The 23,933-nt window shown below is 38.9% G+C and overlaps 1 protein-coding gene across 4 annotated transcripts in view; it reads left to right on the top strand.

The window, feature by feature from the left end:
- mcam (melanoma cell adhesion molecule) overlaps positions 1-23,933 on the top strand; it is a 64,845-nt gene that overhangs the window by 19,225 nt on the left and 21,687 nt on the right. For all 4 annotated transcript variants that reach the window (XM_062961157.1, XM_062961155.1, XM_062961156.1 and 1 more), the window contains exons 2-6: positions 10,179-10,306; positions 15,315-15,525; positions 17,464-17,534; positions 19,823-19,910; positions 22,781-22,960. In XM_062961157.1, the coding sequence (XP_062817227.1) occupies positions 10,179-10,306; positions 15,315-15,525; positions 17,464-17,534; positions 19,823-19,910; positions 22,781-22,960 (678 nt within the window). The remainder of the gene's footprint in view (positions 1-10,178; positions 10,307-15,314; positions 15,526-17,463; positions 17,535-19,822; positions 19,911-22,780; positions 22,961-23,933) is intronic.

The following is a 23,933-nucleotide window of genomic DNA, read 5'->3' as shown; positions in this document are numbered from 1 at the left end:
AAAAAAAAAACTGGGAAAACGTTGACTCCAGTATAAGCTGAGGGTGGGAAATTTCAGAAATAAAAAGAGATACAGTAGAGTCTCACTTATCCAACGTAAACGGGCCGGCAGAATGTTGGATAAGCGAATATGTTGGATAATAAGGAGAGATTAAGGAAAAGCCTATTAAACATTAAATTAGGTTATGATTTTACAAATTAAGCGCCAAAACTTCATGTTATACAAAAATTTGACAGAAAAAGTAGTTCAATATGCAGTAATGTTATGTTGTAATTATTGTATTTACAAATTTAGCACCAAAATATCACGATGTATTGAAAACATTGACTACAAAAATGGCTTGGATTATCCAGAGGCTTGGATAAGTGAATGTTGGATAAGTGAGACTCTACTGTATTTATATTCTGCCTTTCTTTCTCACCCCGAAGCGGACTCAGGGTGGATCACAATGCACATATACATACTTGACAAACCTTCAGTGCCATTAGACATACAACATATATAGACAGACACAGGGGCAATTTAACATTTTCCAGCTCCGGCTTCCTGAGGGTATGCTCGATGCCGGCCACGGGGAGCTGCCGCTTCATCGTCCACTTGATGGAGTACTTCCTCATTCTTCTGCATGTTGCTGGAAGGTTTTTATGGTGTCATAAATTAGTTAAATTAGCCTCCCCGCATAAAGTGGTACCTAAATTTCCCATTTGTTTGCATTGTGATCCGCTCTGAGTCCCCTTCAGGGTGAGAAAGAAGGGCTTAATATACCGTATATACTCGAGTATACTCGAGGCACCTAATTTTATCACAAAAAAACTGGGAAAACATTGACTCCAGTATAAGCCGAGAGTGGTAAATTTCAGAAATAAAAAGAGATACAAATAAAATTACATCAATTGAGGCATCAGTAGGTTAAATGTTTTGGAATCTTTACATCAAACTGTAATTTAAGATAAGACTCTGATCAAATCATTATTTTCATCTTCTTCAATATAAATGTGCCTATGTATCCTTTTAATAATAATAGAGTAAAATAATACATGTACAGTAGAGTCTCACTTATCCAACACTCGCTTATCCAACGTTCTGGATTATCCAACGCATTTTTGTAGTCAATGTTTTCAATATATCGTAATATTTTGGTGCTAAATTTGTAAATACAGTAATTTCAACATAACATTACTGCGTATTGAACTACTTTTTCTGTCAAATTTGTAGTTAAACATGATGTTTTGGTGCTTAATTTGTAAAATCATAACCTAATTTAATGTTTAATAGGCTTTTCCTTAATCTCTCCTTATTATCCAACATATTCGCTTATCCAACGTTCTGCCGGCCCGTTTATGTTGGATAAGTGAGACTCTACTGTAATAATAATAATAAATACAGGAAAATAATACATGTAATAATAATAATAAATACAGGAAAATAATACATGTAATAATAAATAGAGTAAAATAATAAATGCAATAATAATAATAAGATCAGAGTGAAATAATAAATGTATTAATAATAATAGAATAAAATAAATGTAATATTAGCAACAATAATAGAGAAAAATAATTAATGAACCATATATTCTTGAGTATAAGCTGACCCAAATATAAGCCAACCAGGACCCTCACCCGAGTATAAGCCAAGGGGGGCTTTTTCAGTCTTTAAAAAAGGGTTGAAAAACTAGGCTTATACTCGAGTATATACATTATTATTATTATTATTATTATTATTATTATTATTATTATTATTTAAGACTAATTGAAGAATCAACAGTCCTTTCTTCCGTAACAGCAAGGGAAAATGCATCCAGACTTGAAAGGAGCTCTCCAAGGTAGCAAACAAGTGACCAAAGCAAGTTCAGCACCTCGGATAACTCCTTTAAAGTCAACACTACGAAATTCATATGACACAAGTTGATGATGGTTTTCTAACATTCAAGAAGCATCTGAGTATTTTCGAATATGCTACTCAGGTTTGGGACTGGGATCCATATCAAAATATACGAGATCTCTAACCAAAGTTCACTGATTCGCACAACATGCAGACGGAGCTTGCCAAGTGAGCGATTTCTTGGAAATCTGGGGGATTTTCATGAGCTGATGAGACTCCTCGACCTTGGGACAGGAATAGCTTTGCTGCGGCGGAGGTTTGTAATGGCCTTATGGCTAAATGTAGGGGATATCGATCCTGCGTTATAGTTAATGGGGTTGCAGGAGCCGTTCGGAAAGAAAACTGGCCTCATCCTTCTCTCTCTCAGGCGGAGACAAAGCTCCTTATCTCCACCGGATCGTAGTCCATTAAGGATTTCCTATGTTACAGCAGCTCAGCTCAAGCTTCATATGTTTCCTTAACCCTATTGCTTCGTTGGCCTGAAATGGCCAAAATGTACTGGAAATTATATGTTCTGGACCACAATTCCCATCATTCTCCCAGCATGCGTTGTTGTTGTTCCCTGGAGACCAACCTCTGTGTATTGATGAAGGATATCACCTTTATTATTATTCCATTTTAGCCAACTTATGTATATTAATTAAGGATAATTTATTTTATTATGTCACAGCAAACAAGATAGATATGCTGGATTTCGTATCACAAAATCACAAGTCGAACACTTTCCAAGTGTCTAGGACTGTGTGATGTATTTTCGGATGATGCGTGCAGATCCCAGTAGGGTGGCCTTTTGCAGCTGGCAGATCGTAATTTTGTCAATGTCTATTGTTTCCAAATGCCGGCTGAGATCTTTTGGCACGGCACCCAATGTGCCGATTACCACCGGGACCACCTGCGTGGGTTTCTGCCAGAGTCTTTGAAGTTCAATCTTGAGTTCCTGATAGCGGCTGAGTTTTTTCCTGTTGTTTTTCGTCAATGCGACTGTCACCTGGGATGGCAACATCAATGATCCAAACCTTGTTCTTTTCCACAACTGTGATGTCTGGTGTGTTGTGTTCCAGAACTTTGTCAGTCTGAATTCGGAAGTCCCACAGTACCTTTGCATGCTCATTATTATCTTCATCATCATCATCATCGTTATAGTCTTCCTGTGTATATTTATTAAAGATATTATTATTATTCCCCTGTAGCAAACCTATGTATATTGATTGAGGTTGTTGTTGTTGTTATTTCCTTGTAGTCAATTTGCTTGTAACTTTGGAGTGACTGGCAAACTTGAGGTCCAATTGACTTTACCAGTTAAATTCAAACTAAATAAAATTATTTATCGTGTTTGGCACCCAGTTTACTTCCTTCCGGATCCCGTCCCATGCTTAAAAACAAACCCAAGTGAACCAAAGTGCCCAAAAGTCAACTTCAGGGGGTTTTTTTTGTGTCAGGAGCAACTGAAGTGGCTTCTGGAGTGAGAGAATTGGCCGTCTGCAAGGAAGTTGCCCAGGGGACGCCCGAATGTTTTGATGTTTTTACCATCCTTGTGGGAGGCTTCTCTCATGTCCCCGCATGGAGCTGGAGCTGATAGAGGGAGCTCATCTGCGCTCTCCCTGGCAGTTTTCAAGTCAGCAACCCAACCTTCAAGTCACGAGACTTTTATCCCCTAGGCCACCAGAGGCTCGACTTCAGGGTGTGAAAACAGAATGTTTTTGATATCCAAATACATTAAACCCCTATAACTATAATCCGTGCTTCTGTTTGCCATGGAAATAGTCTAGGAATGTGCTAGATCCTCCAGCTCAGAGTTTGGAAGCCTTCACCTGTCACCTCTGTTTGCAAAGCAAAGCATTTCTCGTTGTCTTTCCCATCAGCTCCAGCACTTCTGATCATGCACCTTTTGTGCCAAAAATATATGACATCACCCTAAAGGCAGTTTCCTGCACTGAATGGGTCTTTAGCCGTGCCCCGTTCCCGATGACGATCCCCTTAGATAGTGTTCATACTTTTTGCATTTCGTTTCTGTGCCACGAATCGGGTGAATGCACCCAAACTCATTGGATGCGTTTCAAAAGTCGGCGCTGCCAGTCCTGACTTTGTGTTGCCAATTCTTCAATCCGTTTAATGACATGCTTCACCTGACGCAGCACAAAAAAGGCAGACGTGATCCTACCCTAACCTTGGGGAACGGGGACATCCATCCTTGAGGAACAAAGGAGATCTTTTACGGCCACGGTGGCCTTCTTCTCCCCTCGGTCCGGTTTCTCTGTTTTATACGTTGTTAACAGGATGTTGTAGCCTTCCTCCTCCTCTCCCCGGGGTCTGCGCCTTGCATCGGATCGATTCGTAGCCATTACTTCTCTCCTGGACTCCAGCCAGAGGCTCCATTACTTTGCAAGCCGGGAAGACGCCCAACCGCCGGCTCACCTTTGCATTCGTTTGCTCCTCTCGAACCCCTCGGGAACATTTTTGGGGTGTATCAAAAGCGTCCGTGAAAGAACTGCCAACTCAGCAGGGTTTCTTTCTGGTTCTTTTTTTTTTTTTTTTTGCAGAGGAGATCTAGTTTCAGCCCAGAGGCAAGTCTCTCCATTGCAGGAGGCTTGTGAGTTCATACAATTCCTAGAGTCGGGTGGGATCCCCAAAGGCCATCCAGTCTGTGCTGGTACGGCTGTGCCAGAAGCTGCAACTTTATTTTCTTTCTGCTAATGTTTGCAGTCATAGGACAGGCCGCCTGTCCATCATCATTAAGTTTGATTCCGCCCCTTGTTTGGGGCTCTGGGAGGGAAGGAGCCATTTTTAAGTCAGTCTCTCTTAAGTAAGCTAAGCTATAGGACATAGACCAGCTCATCCCGTAGAAAAGCTTCATATCTCAATAACATCCGGGGATATAGATCATCCGAGAAAACAGAAACAGAAATTCCAGGGAAAAGGTCCCAAAAGCTCTGGCTGAGAGCTTACAGCCTCTCAGCCTCACAGCTCCTGAGGGAAACAGCCCTAAAGTTTCCAAAGAAACCTCAGAGAGAGAACAGCATCACAGATCCATGGAACCCCAGCTGAAACATCTGCAAGCCTTGGTTGGTAGGTCCACTCGATATCCAGACGCATTTGGAATCGGTAGTAGGTCCCACATCAGCTAGGTCCGTATGATAGACAGCCTGGGAGAGGTTATAAGGGGTTTTTCTTCTTACAGAGAAAATATAGTTATCCCAAGCCAATTGCACGTCCCCTGGGGACAAGATTGAAAAGCCAACAGTTTATTAACGAAACCGTGAAGTGTTATTTGACTCCTTGAAGATTTATTATTTGTCCATCAATAAAGACTTTGTTATTTCATTAAAGACTCAAAAGACCATCTCTTTCAGGAACATCCTCAAGAACCTGTCTTTAGGCACCCTGGCTTCCCGCTGGGCATAAAGTATACGTCCTATACAAAAGACAATAGTTGCAGGCCCAGCGCGTGACAGAACACAGTCCAACCCTCTTCAGACACAAATCTGATCCCTCCCGGCAGATGGCTATCCAGACTCTATTTAAAAATCTCTCCCAAGTCCCGAATAGGTCCCAGAAGAGCCAATCCTCCCCACTCCAATTCTATTTTTCCAGCATTACTGTAATTCAGGTTGCAGAAGCAGTTTGGAAAGACTTTATAGTTCTCCACCAGCCGTCTTTAGTAGAGAAGGCTATAAAGAAAGAATATTGGGAACTGCAACTCCTTGGATTCCATTGCATTGAGCAACAGGAGTTCAAGTGTTGTCGAACTGCATTAATTCCACAGTGTAGATGCACACTAAAACATCCCGGTTTTGTGAATGCAAATTGATAGTTTTATAAGCATTGCGTTGGATGCCGGGATCATTCCGAAATCCGATCCTCCAAGACCTTTCCCTTCGTGTCTGCTTTTAGCAGCTGCTTTGCTGCAAGGAAGGGGTGCTGCCCTTTTTATTACCAGTGGTTTCAAATTGCTTCTGACTTAATTGTGTTTTCATATTTAATATTTTCAAAAGTTGCACTAAAAATAGGCATGTTCAGACGTATGCATTGTGTGTCCAGATGCAGGACGGTGCAATTGAGTACAACGCTAACCTCACTGTATATTACACTATTCCAAAATGCATACAAGTGTGTGTGTGTGTGTGTGTGTGTGTGTGTGTTTGTGTATGTCTATGAGTAAATATTCCAATATATTAAAAAGTCCCAAATCCAGTTTGAAGCATTTTGGATAAAGGATGTTTAGACTTATGCATTGTGTCCAGATGCAGGAAGGTGCAATTGAGTACAACGCTAACTTCGCTGTATATGCTACTATTCCAAAACCCATACAGGTTTGTGTGTGTGTGTGTGTGTGTGTGTCTATAAGTAAATATTCCAGTATTTTAAAAAGTCTCAAATCCGGTTTGAAGCATTTTGGATAAAGGATATTCAGACGTATGCATTATGTGTCCAGATACATTGTGTGTCCAGATGCATTGTGTGTCCAGCTACACTGTGTGTCCAGATGCATTTTGTGTCCAGATGCACTCTGTGTCCAGGTGCATTGTGTGTCCAGGTGCATTGTGTGTCCAGGTGCATTGTGTGTCCAGATGCATTTTGTGTCCAGATGCACTGTGTGTCCAGGTGCATTGTGTGTCCAGGTGCATTGTGTGTCCAGGTGCATTGTGTGTCCAGATGCATTTTGTGTCCAGATGCACTCTGTGTCCAGGTGCATTGTGTGTCCAGGTGCATTGTGTGTCCAGGTGCATTGTGTGTCCAGATGCATTTTGTGTCCAGATGCACTGTGTGTCCAGGTGCATTGTGTGTCCAGGTGCATTGTGTGTCCAGATGCAGGATGGTTCAATTGAGTACAACTCCAACTTCGCTATGTATGCAACTATTCCAAAATCCATACAAATATGTATGTGTATGTATATGTGTGTGTGTGTCTGTGAATAAATATTCCACTATGTCAAAAAGTCCCAAATCCAGAATCCTTCTGGTTGGAAGAATTTCGTATAAGGGGTTGTTCAGATGTATGCATTGTGTCTCCGGATGTGTGACGGTGCCATTGAGTACAACTCCAACTTCGCTGTATATGCAATTATTCCAAAATCCATACAAGTATATGTATGTGTGTGTATATATTTATATGTCTATGAGAAAATATTCCAATATGTTGAAAAGTCACAAATCCAGAATGGTTGGAAGCATTTTGGATAATATGCATGGTATGTCCAGATATGCACCTGGACATATGCATTGTGTGTCCGGATGCGTGACGGTGCAATTGAATACAACTCCAACTTAGCAATACAACGGCTCGAATTGAACCCATGCAATGGTGGGATGGGTGGAACGGGACTGGGATGAAGGGCTGGTAACCGGAGAGGTTTTGGGAGCCTTGCCCTTTGCGGAATAAAGCCCCCCTTGTGCCTCGTCCCCGGCTGCCCACCTGTTTGTTCCCTTACAAACAGCATCTGGAGAGTTGACTTCTGCCAGTTTCCGCCTCGTTGCGATGGACGGAAACAGCCGCAATGGTCTTTTCGGAGTGTTTTGGAGGAAACCCAGCTGCTCCCCTCTCTCTTCTTCCCCTTCCTTCGTCCCCAAAAAAGAATACGAAACTCGGCCAAATTCTGGAAAGAAGCCAGTTATGTGACTCATAGGAAGGGTTCCTACTCCGTTGTGACCATATTTGTGCCATAAATGGGGAGATACAATGCAATTACTCAACTTTTTGCATTATGTTGTTCTTTATCAATAGATTTTGGATGACAGCTGTGCAATATAACCTAATGAGATCAGTACCTACAGTTTCCTCCACCTGTGTATATTTTAAATTGACATTTTATTGGTTTGGGTGATTTTAATGTGTGTTTTAACCATACGTTACATATCTTAAATCTTCTATATATATAAAAGGGTAATGAAATTTCGGCCTAGGACAAAACAACAAAACTACACATCCCAGAAACACTAAACTTGGCAGCACAACCCCTCATCCATGCCTCTACGTTCATACAACAAAAAGAAAAGAAAAATAAAGTCCTAATTAGAAGGAGAGGAAGAATTGTTTTTATCCAATTGCTGCCAGTTAGAAGGTTAAGCTCCGCCCACTTGGTCTCCTAACAACCCATTCAGCCCAGGGGACAGGCAGAGTTAGGCCTCACTTAGGCCTCTTCCACACTACCTATAAAATACAGATTATCTGATTTTAACTGGATTATATGGCAGTGTAGACTCAAGGCCCTTTCACACAGCTACCTTCACTACAGTAGAGTCTCACTTATCCAACATTCTGGATTATCCAACACATTTTTGTAGTTAATGTTTTCAATGCATTGTGATATTTTGGTGCTAAATTCGTAAATACAGTAATTACTACATAACATTACTGTGTATTGAACTACTTTTTCTATCAAATTTGTTGTATAACATGATGTTTTGGTGCTTAATTTGTAAAATCATAACCTATTTTGATGTTTAATAGGCTTTTTCTTAATCTCTCCTTATTATCCAACATATTCGCTTATCCAATGTTCTGCCGGCCCATTTATGTTGGATAAGCGAGACTCTACTGTACCACCAATTCCTCAATACTTTATTTCCCATACCACCATACTTCGCCACAGCAACGCGTGGCCGGGCACAGCTAGTTGATATATATATATATATATATATATATATATATATACAGTAGAGTCTCACTTATCCAAGCTAAACGGGCCGGCAGAAGCTTGGATAAGCGAATATCTTGGATAATAAGGAGGGCCGGGTTGTGGCGCAGCTGGCTAGTAACCAGCTGCAATAAATCACTACTGACCGAAAGGTCATGTGTTCAAAGCCCGGGTCGGGTTAAGCCCCCAACCATTAAATAGCCCGGCTTGCTGTTGACCTATGCAGCCCCGAAAGACAGTTGCATCTGTCTAGTAGGGAGATTTAGGTACGCTTTATGCGGGAGGCTAATTTAACTAATTTACAACACCATAAAAAACTGCCAGCAAAACACAAGGAAAGGAATGAGGAAGTACAGCCACTAGTGGACTGTAAAGCAACAGCTCCCCCTGTGGCCGGAATCGTGAAGCTGGAAAAATGTTAAATGCCTCTGTGTTTGTCTACACTGTATGTTGTTTGTCTGTTGGCATTGAATGTTTAATAATAAATAATAATAATAAGTTTATTTATATCCCGCCTCCATCTCCCCCGAAGGGGACTCGGGGCGGCTCACAGCAAAATCAGATACAAAACAATGATAAAATAAAATATGAAACATCAAAGAACAATAATAAAAACCAATAATAATATATACACAGCAGCCGAAAAAAACGCAACACGGTATTAAAACATCGAATTAAAAACAATGAGGTTGCAATAGCGGATAAGCATGTTTGCCATATATGTGTTCATTGTAATCCGCCCTGAGTCCCCTTCGGGGTGAGAAGGGCAGAATATAAATCCTGTAAATAAATAAGTAAATAAATATTAAACATCAAATTAGGTTATGATTTTACAAATTAAGCACCAAAACATCATGTTATGCAACAAATTTGACAGAAAAAGCAGTTCAATACACAGCAATGTTATGCAGTAATTGCTGTTACGTTATTAATGTTATGTTGTAATTACTGTATTTACAAATTTAGCACCAAAATATCATGATATATTGAAAACATTGACTACAAAAATGGCTTGGATTATCCAGAGGCTTGGATAAGCGAGGCTTGGATTAGTGAGACTCTACTGTAATAGCAAAATGTTAATATTGATAGTTATTATAGAATAACTAGCTGTGCCCGGCCACGCGTTGCTGTGGCAAAGTGGTGGTGGTATTGGTTAAAAATTGTTGTGTAATTTTTATTTGACGTTATTTGTATTTTTTATTAATTTTATTGTAAGTTATCTTTTTATTTATTATATTTTATTATTTTCTTGTATTATTTTTAGTTATTTTCTGTTATTATAGTATTTTATTGTCTTAATTTTTTAGTGTTTTAAATTATTTTTTAGTGTTTTAATTATTTTTTATTGGGTTGCTAGGAGACCAAGTTGGAGGAGCTTAGCCTTCTAAATGGCAGCAATTGGATAAAAGCAATTATTCCTCTCTCTCTAATTAGGACTTTATATTTCTTTTCTTTTTGTTGTATCAACCTAGAGCCGTGGATGATGGGTTGTGTTGTCAAATTTCGAGGTTGGGGGGGGGCTGGAGTTTTGTTGTTTTGTGGGTTGCCGTGATGCCATCACTCTTTTATATATATAGAGAATAACAATCCATTTTGGAAGCAGGATTGTTGGCATTGCTGCACCTCTTCATGTCTTGCCTTGTCTCTCTATTTTAGGGGCGCATGGGAATTTGGACGTCTTTACGCCCGAAACGGTGGAGGCAGAAATTGGGAAGACGGCTCTCATCGAATGCCGTTTCTCCGTCCCGGAAAATGCCAACTACACTTACGTCCACTGGCATGCGGTGAGTTGCCTTGACAAAGGATGCCAGCTTCTGAGTCATGCAACCTCTTTGTTGCAGTAGCACCGTTGCATGATATCTTCATCCTCCCTAACTTCACTTTATAAACCTCTTTGGCATTTTGTGGACTAGTTGAGCCCATGCAACGGTTACGTCGGCCACGGCTATTGATTCCTGCCTGTTGATGATTTCTGTCTGTATAATCTCAAAGCTTCTCCTATGAAACCCAGATGGTGGTTTGCTGAAAAGAGTTAATACACATTTCTGGCCGAGAAAACCCAATGCTGCCACCGTGTGGCAATTCATTCCCAGAGAGAAAATACAGTAGAGTCTCACTTATCCAACATAAACGGGCCGTCAGAATGTTGGATAAGCGAATACGTTGGATAATAAGGAGGGGTTAAGGAAAAGTCTATTAAGCATCAAATTGGGTTATGATTTTACAAATTAAGCACCAAAACATCATGTTACACAACAAATTTGACAGAAAAAATAGTTCAGTACGCAGTAATGCTATGTAGTCATTACTGTATTTACGAATTTAGCACCAAAATATCACAATGTATTGAAAACATTGACTACAAAAATGCGTTGGATAATCCAGAACGTTGGATCAGCAAATGTTGGATAAGTGAGACTCTACTGTACAACCTATAATGTGCACTTTGCTAATCTACTATTACTACCTCACTGTTTTTAAACTCTTAAGTGTGTTTTTATTCTTTTTGGTTAATGTGCAAATATTACAATTGGTGCATGTTATTGTTTATTGATGTATTGTATATTGTTACTGTTTTGTATTGTGATATTTTGTGAACATTTTTGTGCAAACATTGACTACAAAAATGCGTTGGATAATCCAGAATGTTGGATAAGCGAGTGTTGGATAAGTGAGACTCTACTGTACTGTAATAATAATACAGTAGAGTCTCACTTATCCAACGTTCTGGATTATCCAAGGCATTTTTGTAGTCAATGTTTTCAATACATCATGATATTTTGGTGCTAAATTCGTAAATACAGTAATTACTACATAGCATTACTGCGTATTGAACTACTTTTTCTGTCAAATTTGTTGTTAAACATGGTGTTTTGTTGCTTAATTTGTAAAATCATAATGTAATATTTTTTTTCTTAATCCCTCCTTATTATCCAACATTTTCACTTATCTAACGTTCTGCCGGCCTGTTTATGTTGGATAAGTGAGACTCTACTGTAATTTGTTATTGAAGAATTTCTTGGCTAGAATCACTGGGTTGCTGTGAGTTTACCAGGCTGCATGGCCATGTTCCGGAAGCATTCTCTCCTGATGTTTCGCCCACATCTATGGGCAGCATCCTCAGAGGTTGTGAGATCTTTTGGGAACTAGGCAAGTGGGGTTTATATATCTGTGGAATGATGTCCACGGTGGGATAATAATAATAATAATTTATTTATATACCGCCCTATCTCCCGAATGGGACTTAGGGCGGTTTTCAATAATAAAACAACACATACATTACATTACAGGGAAAGAACTCTTGTCTGCTTGAGGCAAGCATGAATGTTGATTGGTATTGAATGTCCTTGCAGCTTCAAAGCCTGGCTGCTTCCTTGCTGGGAGAATCCTTAGTTGGGAGGTGTTAGCTGGCCCTGATCGTTTCCTGTCTGGAATTCCTTTTTTTTTTTTTAGTGTTGAGTGAAGCAGCCAGACTTTGAAGCTGCAAGGCCATTCAGTGCTAATCAAGGTAGCCATTTGCAGCATTCACACCGGCCTCAAACAGACAATAATTCTTTTTTTTTTTTTCTCCCACCCTGGACATCATTCCACAGATATATCAACCTTCCTTGTCCTAGTTTCCAACAGACCTTACAACCCCATAGATGTGGGCGAAACATCAGGAGAGAATGCTTCTGGAACGTGGGCATACAGCCCGGAAAACTCACAGTAACCTAATAATAATTTATCTATTACAGCCATAGAATCCTAGAATAATAATCATAACCGTGGTTCAGAGAATTCCCAAAAAAGCAAATGTTGGGTGGTAGGTGGTTAAAAACTAAATGTTGCATTTTCAATATTTTTCTGTAAATATTGCCTGTAGTCAGACACTGGTTTGAAAGGCACATAATATATATATATATATATATATATATATATATATATATATATATATATATAAAAACTTAATTTTCTAGAATGGTTAGTTCAAGGTAATATATAATAGCCATTAAAACGTCATACGAACATACAAGTCTGTGCATGTCTGCTCCGAGGCAAGTCCTGTCTTGTCAAAGCGTAATCCTCAAGGGTAGGAATGGAATCCCAGACATTAAAATACTGTATATGCTCGAGTATAAGACGACCCTAATAGAAGTTGAGGCACCTAATTTTACCACAAAAAACTGGGATAACTTATTGACTCGAGTATAAGACGAGGGTGGAAAATGCACCTTTAATCTTTTAATAATGAAGTTATTATTATTATTATTATTATTATTATTATTTTTTATTATGGTACAGCAAACAAGATAGATATGCTGGATTTCATTATTATTATTATTATTATTATTATTATTATTATTATTATTATTATCATTTGTATACTGTCCCCATGGGGACACAGGCCAGCTTCCAACATAGTAGCAAGCAAACATTCAATGCTTATATAAACAATGCAGAGCTAGATATAGATCTATAATTATATATACAAATTTCACATATGCATTTCCCCCGAAACGTTTGCAAATCCTCTCTCTCTATATATGTGCATTTCCCTCCAGCAATATTTGCAATCTATATATATAAAATGATAAAGTTGTTTGCGCAGTGACTATAACAACAAAACTAAACATCCCAGAAATACGAAATTTGGCAACACAATGCAAAAGGCTTGCCTCCAGGTTACAACAACACAACCACACCACAAAACCACAATCCGGACCCACAAAACTCACAACAACGCATCATGCGATAACAACACAACTAAACGCCCCAGAAATACAAAACTTGGCAACACAATGCAAAAGCCTTGCCTCCCAGTTGTAACAACACAACCACACCACAAAACCACACAGGACCCACAAAACTCACAACAACGCATCATGACTATAACAACACAACTAAACGCCCCAGAAATACGAAACTTGGCAACACAATGCAAAAGCCTTGCCTCCCAGTTGTAACAACACAACCACACCACAAAACCACACAGGACCCACAAAACTCACAACAACGCATCGTGACTGTAACAACACAACTAAACGCCCCAGAAATACGAAACTTGGCAAAACAACGCAAAAGCCTTCCCTCCAGGTTGTAACAACACAACCACGCCACAAAACCACAATCAGGCCCCATAAAACTCACAACAAGGCATCGTGACTATAACAACACAACTAAACGCCCCAGAAATACGAAACTTGGCACACAACTAAACGCCCCAGAAATATAAAACTTAACAACACAACGCAAAAGCCTTGCCTCCCGGTTGTAACAACACAACCACACCACAAAACCACAATCCGGACCCACAAAACTCACAACAACGCATCGTGACTATAACAACACAACTAAACGCCCCAGAAATACAAAACTTGGCAAAACAATGCAAAAGCCTTGCCTCCCGGTTGTAACAACACAACCACACCACAAAACCACAATCCGGACCCACAAAAATCACAACAACGCATTGTGACTATAACAAATACAAAATTTGACAACACAACTCATCCACCTCCCCAATCCCTACATTCACACTTGGCCTCCAAAAAAACAATTACAATAATAACAATGACAACAACAACAACAACAACAACAACAATAAGAATCAACACCATCACAGGCAAGAAACAGCCAGGCACTGAGGCTGAGAGGCCAGTCAGTGCTACACTGGGCCTCCAAAAAATAATACAGTAGCATCTAACTTATCCAACCTTCATGACCACTACAACAACAATAATAATAAACACCTACACAGGCAAAAGAAAAAAAAGACTATGGTACCACAATAAAAATATAAACCGCACTCAGCAGAATCAGACATTACAATTAACAACAAACCAAAGACAACAGGGATCTCAAGCAATTATCAATCAACACAAAAACCGAAGAAGGTAACAGATTTCAAATACTACTACTAATGTGAGTATAAAGAAGGGTGGAGGTCACAGCATCAATACAACCTAATGTAGACTGACCAACACCACCAGACTAAGCCACAGCAACGCGTGGCCGGGCACAGCTAGTATATATATAAAATAATGTATGCACATAGATACAGATGTACAGGTATATTGAAATCTCTACATATCTGTATGTTTATAGGATTTGCAAAGACTTGCAAATATATGAGGGGGAAATTCATATATAAAATTTATGTATATAGATAGATAAATACAAATATATAGGTACATAGGGATTGCAAAGGCTTGCGGGTGGAAATGCTTATATATCTGTAGCAGAGATTAACAAATATTTCAGGGGAAATGTTTTTATAAGATTAATAGGTATTCTTCCTGACTTGCAAGGGTTTCTTTCTCTTATCAAAATATTCCCTTGGTTAAGAGCAAGGGAGGCTTTGGAAAAGTAAACACTGATAAGGAAGGATAAGAGGAGAGATAAATGTATCATATATTGCAAGCAACAGCCTCCAGGCTCCGTTGCTGGCTTGACCTGGGGAGGCCTTTTCAGCTCATAAATAAGGGCTGAAAAACTCGGCTTATCTTCGAGTATATACGGTAGTTAGGTTTCATTAATGATTGGAAGAAGAGGTAGGAAACATTCCTCTTTATTATTTGGTCCACAACTCCCATAATCCCAAAGCATTGGTAGAAGAGTTTGGGGAGTTGCAATAACAAAAGCAAAGTTTCTTAGTTCTAATTAAACTTATTTCTTGACTGGTTCTTTGGATGCTGAGATCCTTCTGGGATAATGAATATTTCCCTTGATGTTGAGTTGGCATCTGTGGATGAGAAGATCCGACCCATCTATTTGTTGACCCCTTTGTTGTTATTTTTCCTGGTGTTCCAGATGGAGAAGCATTCGCGGAAGCTGATCATCTCCATGATCCAAAACGTGGAGCAAAACAAGGATCCCAAGTACAAGGACCGGCTCAGCATCTTGTCCAACTTTTCCCTCAAAATCAGCGACGTTCACTTGAAGGACGGCAAGGTCTACGTCTGCCAGGTGGGCCTGGGCAGTCTGGGCGCTGGCGAGAACCGGACCGAGCTGCGAGTCTCCAGTGAGTAGTTTTGGGGCCACCATCCTATTCATCTCCATGTCCAAGTCTTTGGGAACATTATATTTATACCCTGCTTTCCCGTTGTAATGGAGACCCAAAGGAACTTTAAGATAACTTTAAGGTACTAGAAGAGAGGCAGTTTTAGGAGTCAGCTCCAGGGAGAGATGGTTGAAGGAGGAGAACTGTAGAAGGTTGAAGGCAATGGAGATCATGGACAGGAAGGTCATGGAGTCCTGAAGTTGGAAGTCCTCCTGAGGGCTCCATGGATGGAGATCATGGATGGAGATCATGGAGTCCGAGAGTTGGAAGACATAACCCATGTCAATGTAGAATGACACGTATGAGACTAGAAGCTGTTGGAAGTGAGGATGGAGAACGTCTTGTCGCAGTTTCAGATGCATCCACATTGTATTTATTTATTTACAGTATTCATATTCCGCCCTTCTTTCTCACCCCGAAGGGGACTCAGGGCGGATCACAATGCACATATACATCGCAAACATTCAATGCCATTTTACACATACCACATATAGAAAAGAAACAGAGGCAATTTAACATTTTCCAGCTTCTGGCTTCATGAGGGTATGCCCGATTCCGGCCACAGGGAGAGCTGCTTCTTCATTGACCACTTGTGACACCGAGTCCTTGATGGAGTACTTCCTCATTCCTTTCTGCACTCTGCTGGAAGTTTTTATGGTGTCGTAAATTTGTTAAATTAGCCTCCCTGCAAAAAGCGGTACCTAAATTTTCTACTCGACAGATGCAACTGTCGATGCTGCTTAGGTCTCCTGTATCAATTTAATGATATAATAATATATAATAATATTATATTTTACTAATATTATGATATATTGTATATACATGTAATGTTAATACAGTAATAATATTATGATGTAATACAATGTAATAATTATAATTCACTATTATAATTGTATATTTATATTACATGCAATATTACTAATAATATTGCAATATAGTTGTATAATGTAATATATTGTATGTATATGTACAGTAGAGTCTCACTTATCCAAGCCTCGCTTATCCAAGCCTCTGGATTATCCAAACCATTTTTGTAGTCAATGTTTTCAATATATCATGATATTTTGGTGCTAAATTCATAAATACAGCAATTACTACATAGCATTACTGCGTATTGAACTACTTTTTCTATCAAATTTGTTGTATAACATGATGTTTTGGTGCTTAATTTGTAAAATCATAACCTAATTTAATGTTTAATAGGCTTCTTCTTAATCTCTCCTTATTATCCAACATATTGGTTTATCCAACGTTCTGTCGGCCCGTTTATGTTGGATAAGTGAGACTCTACTGTATTATAATATATTGTATATTCATGTAATGTTAATAATAATATTATGATGTAATACAATGTAATAATTATAATTCACTATTATAATTGTATATTTATATTACATGCAATATTACTAATAGTATTGCAATATAGTTGTATAATATAATATACTGTATGTATATATACTTGTAAACCTCCCTGAGTCCCCTTTGGGTTGAGAAGGGCGGGATATAAATATCGCAAATAAATAAATAAACAGCGAGCTAGGCTATTAAATGGTTGGGAGCGCAATCCGACCCAGGCTTCGATCTCATGACCACTCGGTCAGTAGTGATTTATTGCAGCTGGCTACTAACCAGCTGCGCCACAGCCCAGCCTTGTAGAAATAATGTCGTTTGGCGTCACTGGAGTTGTCGTTTTTCGGAGTCTTTAGCCTTCTCCGCCAAAGAAGGTTGGTACTTCGCCAAACTGTAACTTCCAGGATTGCACTGCATTGAGCCATGGTGCTTAAAGCGCATTAATTCTACAGTGTAGATGCACCCTAGGACGAGTACAGGCCAACCAGTGCTTGCCTCACCCCTTTCTTCTTCACCACTAACTCTACCTTTGCTGTTTTCACCATGTAGAAGCTCCAGAACCTCCTGTGATCCAGAAGACCGACGGCGGCATCATGGCATCCGACTCGGAGAACCACGAGGTAAGAACCAGACCAGAACATTGCTGCTTATTGTGGAATTTTATTTATTTATTTATTATTACAAGCATTTAACTGGTAACTTTGATCCGACACATAGTGTCTGAGATCTGACCTGGATTCTTAGCCACATATATTCTATTCCAGTTTTGAATTTCCCAAATATATACCGTATATATTCGGAAGATAAGCCGAGTTTTGCAACGGAATTGCTTGCAATATGTGATCTATTTCTCTCTTCTCCTCCCTTATCAGTGTGTTTACTTTTGCAAAGCCTCCCTCGCTCTTAATCAAGGGAATGTTTTGCAAAGAGAAAGACGCCCTTGCAAGTCAGGAATTAAAAATATATATATATTCATTAATCTTATGAAAGCATTTTCCCCTGAAATATTTGTTAAACTCTACTACAGATATATAGGCATTAACCCCTTGCAAGCTTTTGCCATCTCTATGTACCTTTATATGTGTATCTATATACATTATTTTTATATATGAATTTACGCTCATATGTTTGCAGGTCTTTGCAAATCCTTTATACATATAGATCCATGTACCTGTGTATCTGTAGCCATACATATACATTATTTTTATATATGAATTTACGCTCATATGTTTGCAGGTCTTTGCAAATCCTTTATACATATAGATCCATGTACCTTTGTATCTGTAGCCATACATATACATTATTTTTATTTATGAATTTCACCTCATATGTTTGCAGGTCTTTGCAAATCCTTTATACATATAGATCCATGTACCTGTGTATCTGTAGCCATACATATACATTATTTTTATATATGAATTTATGCTCATATGTTTGCAGGTCTTTGCAAATCCTTTATACATATAGATCCATGTACCTGTGTATCTGTAGCCATACATATACATTATTTTTATATATGAATTTTCCCTCATATGTTTGCAGGTCTTTGCAAATCCTTTATACATATAGATCCATGTACCTGTGTATCTGTAGCCATACATACATTATTTTAATATATGAATTTACCCTCATATGTTTGCAAGTCTCTGCAAATATCTATATAAAGAGAGCTGTCTGGATAGATACTAATATATTCTTACCTACCAATATATAGGGCTTGTAAATATTACAGGGGGAAATGAACACACAAATATATATAGACATGTCTAGATAGATATGAATATATATATATATATATATATATATATATATATAGGGCTTGCAAATATTGTAGGGGAAATGCACACACACACAGGGATTCGCAAACGTTTCAGGGGAAAATGCATATGTGAAATTATTATCTATAATTATAGATCTATATCTAGCTCTGCATTGTTTATATAAGCATTGAATGTTTGCCTGTTAGTATGTTGGAAGCCGGCCTGAGTCCCCATGGGGAGATAGGGTGGGATCCAAATGAAGTTGTTGTTGTTGTTGTTGTTGTTATTATTATTATTATTATTAGGTTATTGTTGATATCATATTGTTTTTGTTGCCCTTACTTTTCCACTTATAGAGCTAGTTTATTGTTTTTCTTTGAAATACGGTAAATATTCAAAAACATTTAACCTACTGATGCCTCGATTAACGAAATTTTATTGGTACAGTAGAGTCTCACTAATCCAAGCCTCGCTTATCCAAGCCTCTGGATAATCCAAGCCATTTTTGTAGTCAATGTTTCCAATATATCCTGATATTTTGGTGCTAAATTCGTAAATACCGTAATTACAACATAACATTACTGCGTATTGAACTACTTTTTCTGTCAAATTTGTTGTATAACATGAAGTTTCGGTGCTTAATTTGTAAAATCATAACCTAATTTGATGTTTAATAGGCTTTTCCTTAATCCCTCCTTATTATCCAAGATATTCGCTTATCCAAGCTTCTGCCGGCCCGTTTAGCTTGGATTAGTGAGACTCTACTGTATCTATTTTTATTTTGAAATTGACCCGTAGCTGCTGCATTTCCCACCCTCGGCTTATACTTGAGTCAATAAGTTATCCCAGTATTTAGGTGCCTCGGCTTATATTCGGGTCGGCTTATACTCGAGTTTATACGGGTATTTCCAACAGCAATATGCAACATTCTCAAACTTGTCTGTGTCTAACAGTCGGTGGAAATGTTGGTGTCAGAACATAGCGGCATAATTTGTCCAAGAGATGTGTGTTGCAAATTTATTGGGAATGTGACTCATTGAAATGCCCGTAAAATATTCAGACAGGGATTTGAGTCCCAGGCTATTAAATTAATTGCAACTTTGAGGTTATTATGCCGTAGTTTTTGAGTCTGTCAGTCTGTCTCTCAGATTGCAAAATGCATCAGCCGCAACGGCTTCCCAGCCTCCACCGTGACGTGGTACAAGGATGATGAGCTTCTGACGAAAAACGGACAAGGTAAGCTTTGCGTACATAAGGATGCTGGACCAATTGTACCTTCTGGTTTCCAGGAGTGCGACATTATGTCGCTTTGGACAAAGAAGGATTAAGATAGAAGTAGTTCCTCCTCCTTTGGATTCATACTGTGTGTTAAGTCTTGTTGACCGGATTTTCAGTTCAAGGGCCGGGCTGTGGCGCACCTGGTTAGTAACCAGCTGCAATAAATCACTACTGACCGAGAGGTCCTGAGTGTGAAGTCAGCCCGGGTCGGATTGAGTGCCCGACCATTTCATAGCTTAGCTTGTTATTAACCTAAGCAACCCGAAAGACAGTTGCATCCGTCGAGTAGGAAATCTAGGTACTGCTTTATGCGGGGAGGCTAATTTAACTACCGTATATACTCGAGCATAAGCCTAGTTTTTCAGGGCTGAAAAAGCTCCCCGCGGCTTATACTCGAATGAGGATCCTGGCTGGCTTATGTTCGGGTCGGCTTATACTCAAGGATATAGGTAATCAGATTTAGACAGTCTTATCTTATTAAAGTCTTATTATTATTATCATGGTAATAATATCATAATTTTATGGAAACATTCAAAAACATTTAACCTATTGATGCCCCAAATAATGTAATTTTATTACTATCTATATTTATTTTTATTTTTGAAATTTGCTGGTAGCTGCTGCATTTCCCACCCTCGTCTAATACTCGAGTCAATAGGTTTTCCCAGTTTTGTGATAAAATTAGATGCCTCGGCTTATATTCAGTTCGGCTTATACTCGAGTATGTACGGTAGTTTACGACACCATTAAAACGTCCAGCAGTGTGCAGAAGGAAGAAGTACTTCATCAAGGACTCGGTGTCACAGTGGACGATGAAGCAGCAGCTCCCCCTGTGGCCGGAATAGAACATACCCTCATGAGGCTGGAAGCTGGAAAAATGTTAAATTGCCTCTGTGTCTGTCTATATATGTCGTATGTCTAATGGCATTGAATCTTTGCCATGTATATGTGCATTGTGATCCGCCGTGAGAAAGAAGGGGGCGGAATATAAATACTGTATATAAATAAATAAAATAAATACTGTATATACTCGAGTATAAGCCTAGTTTTCTAGCCCTTTTTTTAAGACTGAAAAAGCCCCCTCGGCTTTTACTCGGGTGAGGGTCCTGGTTGGCTTATATTTAGGTCAGCTTATACTTGAGAATATATGGTACATTTATTATTTTTCGCTATTATTATTGGTATTATTATATTTATTATCTTTCTCTTTTATTGTTGCTAGTATTACATTTATTTTACTCTATTTTTTATTATTGTTATTAATACATTTATTATTTCACTCTGATTTCATTATTATTATTATTGCATTAATTATTTTACTCAATTTATTATTACATGTATTATTTTCCTGTATTTTTTATTATTATTATTATTATTATTATTATTACATGTATTATTTTACTCTATTATTATTAAAAGGATACATAAGCACATTTACATTGAAGAAGATGAGAATAATAATAGTTGGACAGTCTTATCTTAAATTAGAGCTTTATGTAAATACAGTAGAGTCTCACTTATCCAAGCCTCGCTTATCCAAGCTTCTGGATTATCCAATGCATTTTTGTAGTCAATGTTTTCAATATATTGTGATATTTTGGTGCTAAATTCGTAAATACAGTAATTACAACATAACATTACTGCATATTGAACTACTTTTTCTGTCAAATTTCTTGTATAACATGATGTTTTGGTGCTTAATTTGTAAAATCATAACCTAATTTGATGTTTAAAAGGCTTTTCCTTAATCCCTCCTTACTATCCAAGATATTCGCTTATCCAAGCTTCTGCCGGCCCGTTTAGCTTGGATAAGTGAGACTCTACTGTATTCAAAAACATTTCATCTACTGATGCCTCAGTTGATGTAATTTTATTGGTATCTGTTTTTATTTCTGAAATTTACCACCCTCGGCTTATACTGGAGTCGATGTTTTCCCAGTTTTTTGTGGTAAAATTAGGTGCCTCGGCTTATATTCGGGTCGGCTTATACTAGAGTATATACGGTAATGTAATTCTATTGGTATCTGTTTTTATTTCTGAAATTTACCACCCTCGGCTTATACTGGAGTCGATGTTTTCCCAGTTTTTTGTGGTAAAATTAGGTGCCTCGGCTTTTATTCGGGTCGGCTTATACTAGAGTATATACGGTAATGTAATTCTATTGGTATCTGTTTTTATTTCTGAAATTTACCACCCTCGGCTTATACTGGAGTCGATGTTTTCCCAGTTTTTTGTTGTAAAATTAGGTGCCTCGGCTTATATTCGGGTCGGCTTATACTAGAGTATATACGGTAATGTAATTCTATTGGTATCTGTTTTTATTTCTGAAATTTACCACCCTCGGCTTATACTGGAGTCAATGTTTTCCCAGTTTTTTGTGGTAAAATTAGGTGCCTCGGCTTATATTCGGGTCGGCTTATACTAGAGTATATACGGTAATGTAATTCTATTGGTATCTGTTTTTATTTCTGAAATTTACCACCCTCGGCTTATACTGGAGTCGATGTTTTCCCAGTTTTTTGTGGTAAAATTAGGTGCGTTGTCAGGAGAAAATTAGGTGCTTTGGCTTATACTCGGGTCGACTTATACTCGAGTATATACGGTACTCTAGGAGCAAAGGGCCAACCAAGACTTTATAACAGTCATAAGGCGGGATTGATTGATAATAAGCATGGACAATCCTTGCTGCGGTCACCATATATAAGAAAGTTTCCAAATGTATAGTATAGATTTGACTCTTCTTGGCTGTCATGAGATCTCACAGCATTGCTCCTTTGCAGAGTCGGTTGCGTAGAGTGATGTTTTCTCTCTCTTTCTCTGCCCCATAGATATTGATATCCGCCTTGCGCTGACCAAGGATAGCAATGGGCTGGTCACGGTCCAGAGCACCCTCTTGGCTCAAGTGACCAAGGAAGACCGCAGCGCTCTCTTCCACTGCCAAGTGGATTACAGTCTGGCCGGGACGAACAAGACTTTCAAGTCGGAGAGCTTCCAAATCAACATTCACTGTGAGTCTGAAGTACGCAGAAGAGGGACTGTGTCGCACCTCAGAATAGTTCACCTTGCTATAGACACTCAGTCAGACACGGAAGACAGTCTTTTGAAGTTTTAGTGAGCAAAAGCAAATATATAAATCAAAGCAGGCAGTTGAAAGGTTTTTCAAAGTTGCAGTAAAAGAGTCAATAGGAACCCAAATAGTTCATAAGTCGTGAAAATCCATTAGTCCATAATCCATAGCAATCTAATAATCCATAAGGCAAGGCAGTAGTCAGTAGATCTCCAAAACAAGGCCCAAAGGTACAAAGATCCAGGAAAACTTTTCCTAAGCATGAAACAAGAACATCCACAGAGATGAAGTGAGGATTTGCTTTGACAACGAGCTATCTGCAAACACACACTTTTAAAAGCACCCGAGAAAGTCATTTCTTTTCCCAGAAGTGGCCTCTTTCTTTCCCGCCAGCCTCTCACTCCTACGGACCTGAAATCCTCTCCATAACAGACGGTCCGCCCTAGATAATTCAAGGTCTTCGTTATCTTGCACCTGAACCCGGACTTGAGAGCTCTCTTGCTCATTAATTCCCATGGGAATGTCATCCTGGCTGTTATCTATGGCTTCTGGGGTCCACAGTTCATTCTGCTCAAACTGCAATTCTCCAGCCTCTGATTCAGCCTGCACTCCCATGCCATCATCTTCTGGTTCTTGTATCTGAAACCCAGAATCCCCTTCTTCATCCTGACTCTGGCTATACTGTGGCTGAGTCACAGCAGACTGCAGGGTTGAGCATTTTTCTTGGGTCTGGAGATGTTCCAGAAGCATTCTCTCCTGACGTTTTGCCCACATCTCTGGCAGGCATCCTCGGAGGTTGCGAGACCTGTTGGAAACTATGCAAGTGGGACTCATATATCTGTGGAATGTCCACACTTGCCTATTTTCCAACAGTCCTCACAACGTCTGAGGATGCCTGCCATAGATGTGCCTTC

This window comes from Anolis carolinensis, unplaced genomic scaffold, assembly GCF_035594765.1.
Source record: "Anolis carolinensis isolate JA03-04 unplaced genomic scaffold, rAnoCar3.1.pri scaffold_8, whole genome shotgun sequence".
Taxonomy (NCBI): Eukaryota; Metazoa; Chordata; class Lepidosauria; order Squamata; family Dactyloidae; genus Anolis; species Anolis carolinensis.
Note: the sequence above shows the minus strand (reverse complement) of the source record. Positions and strands in the feature narration are given on the sequence as shown.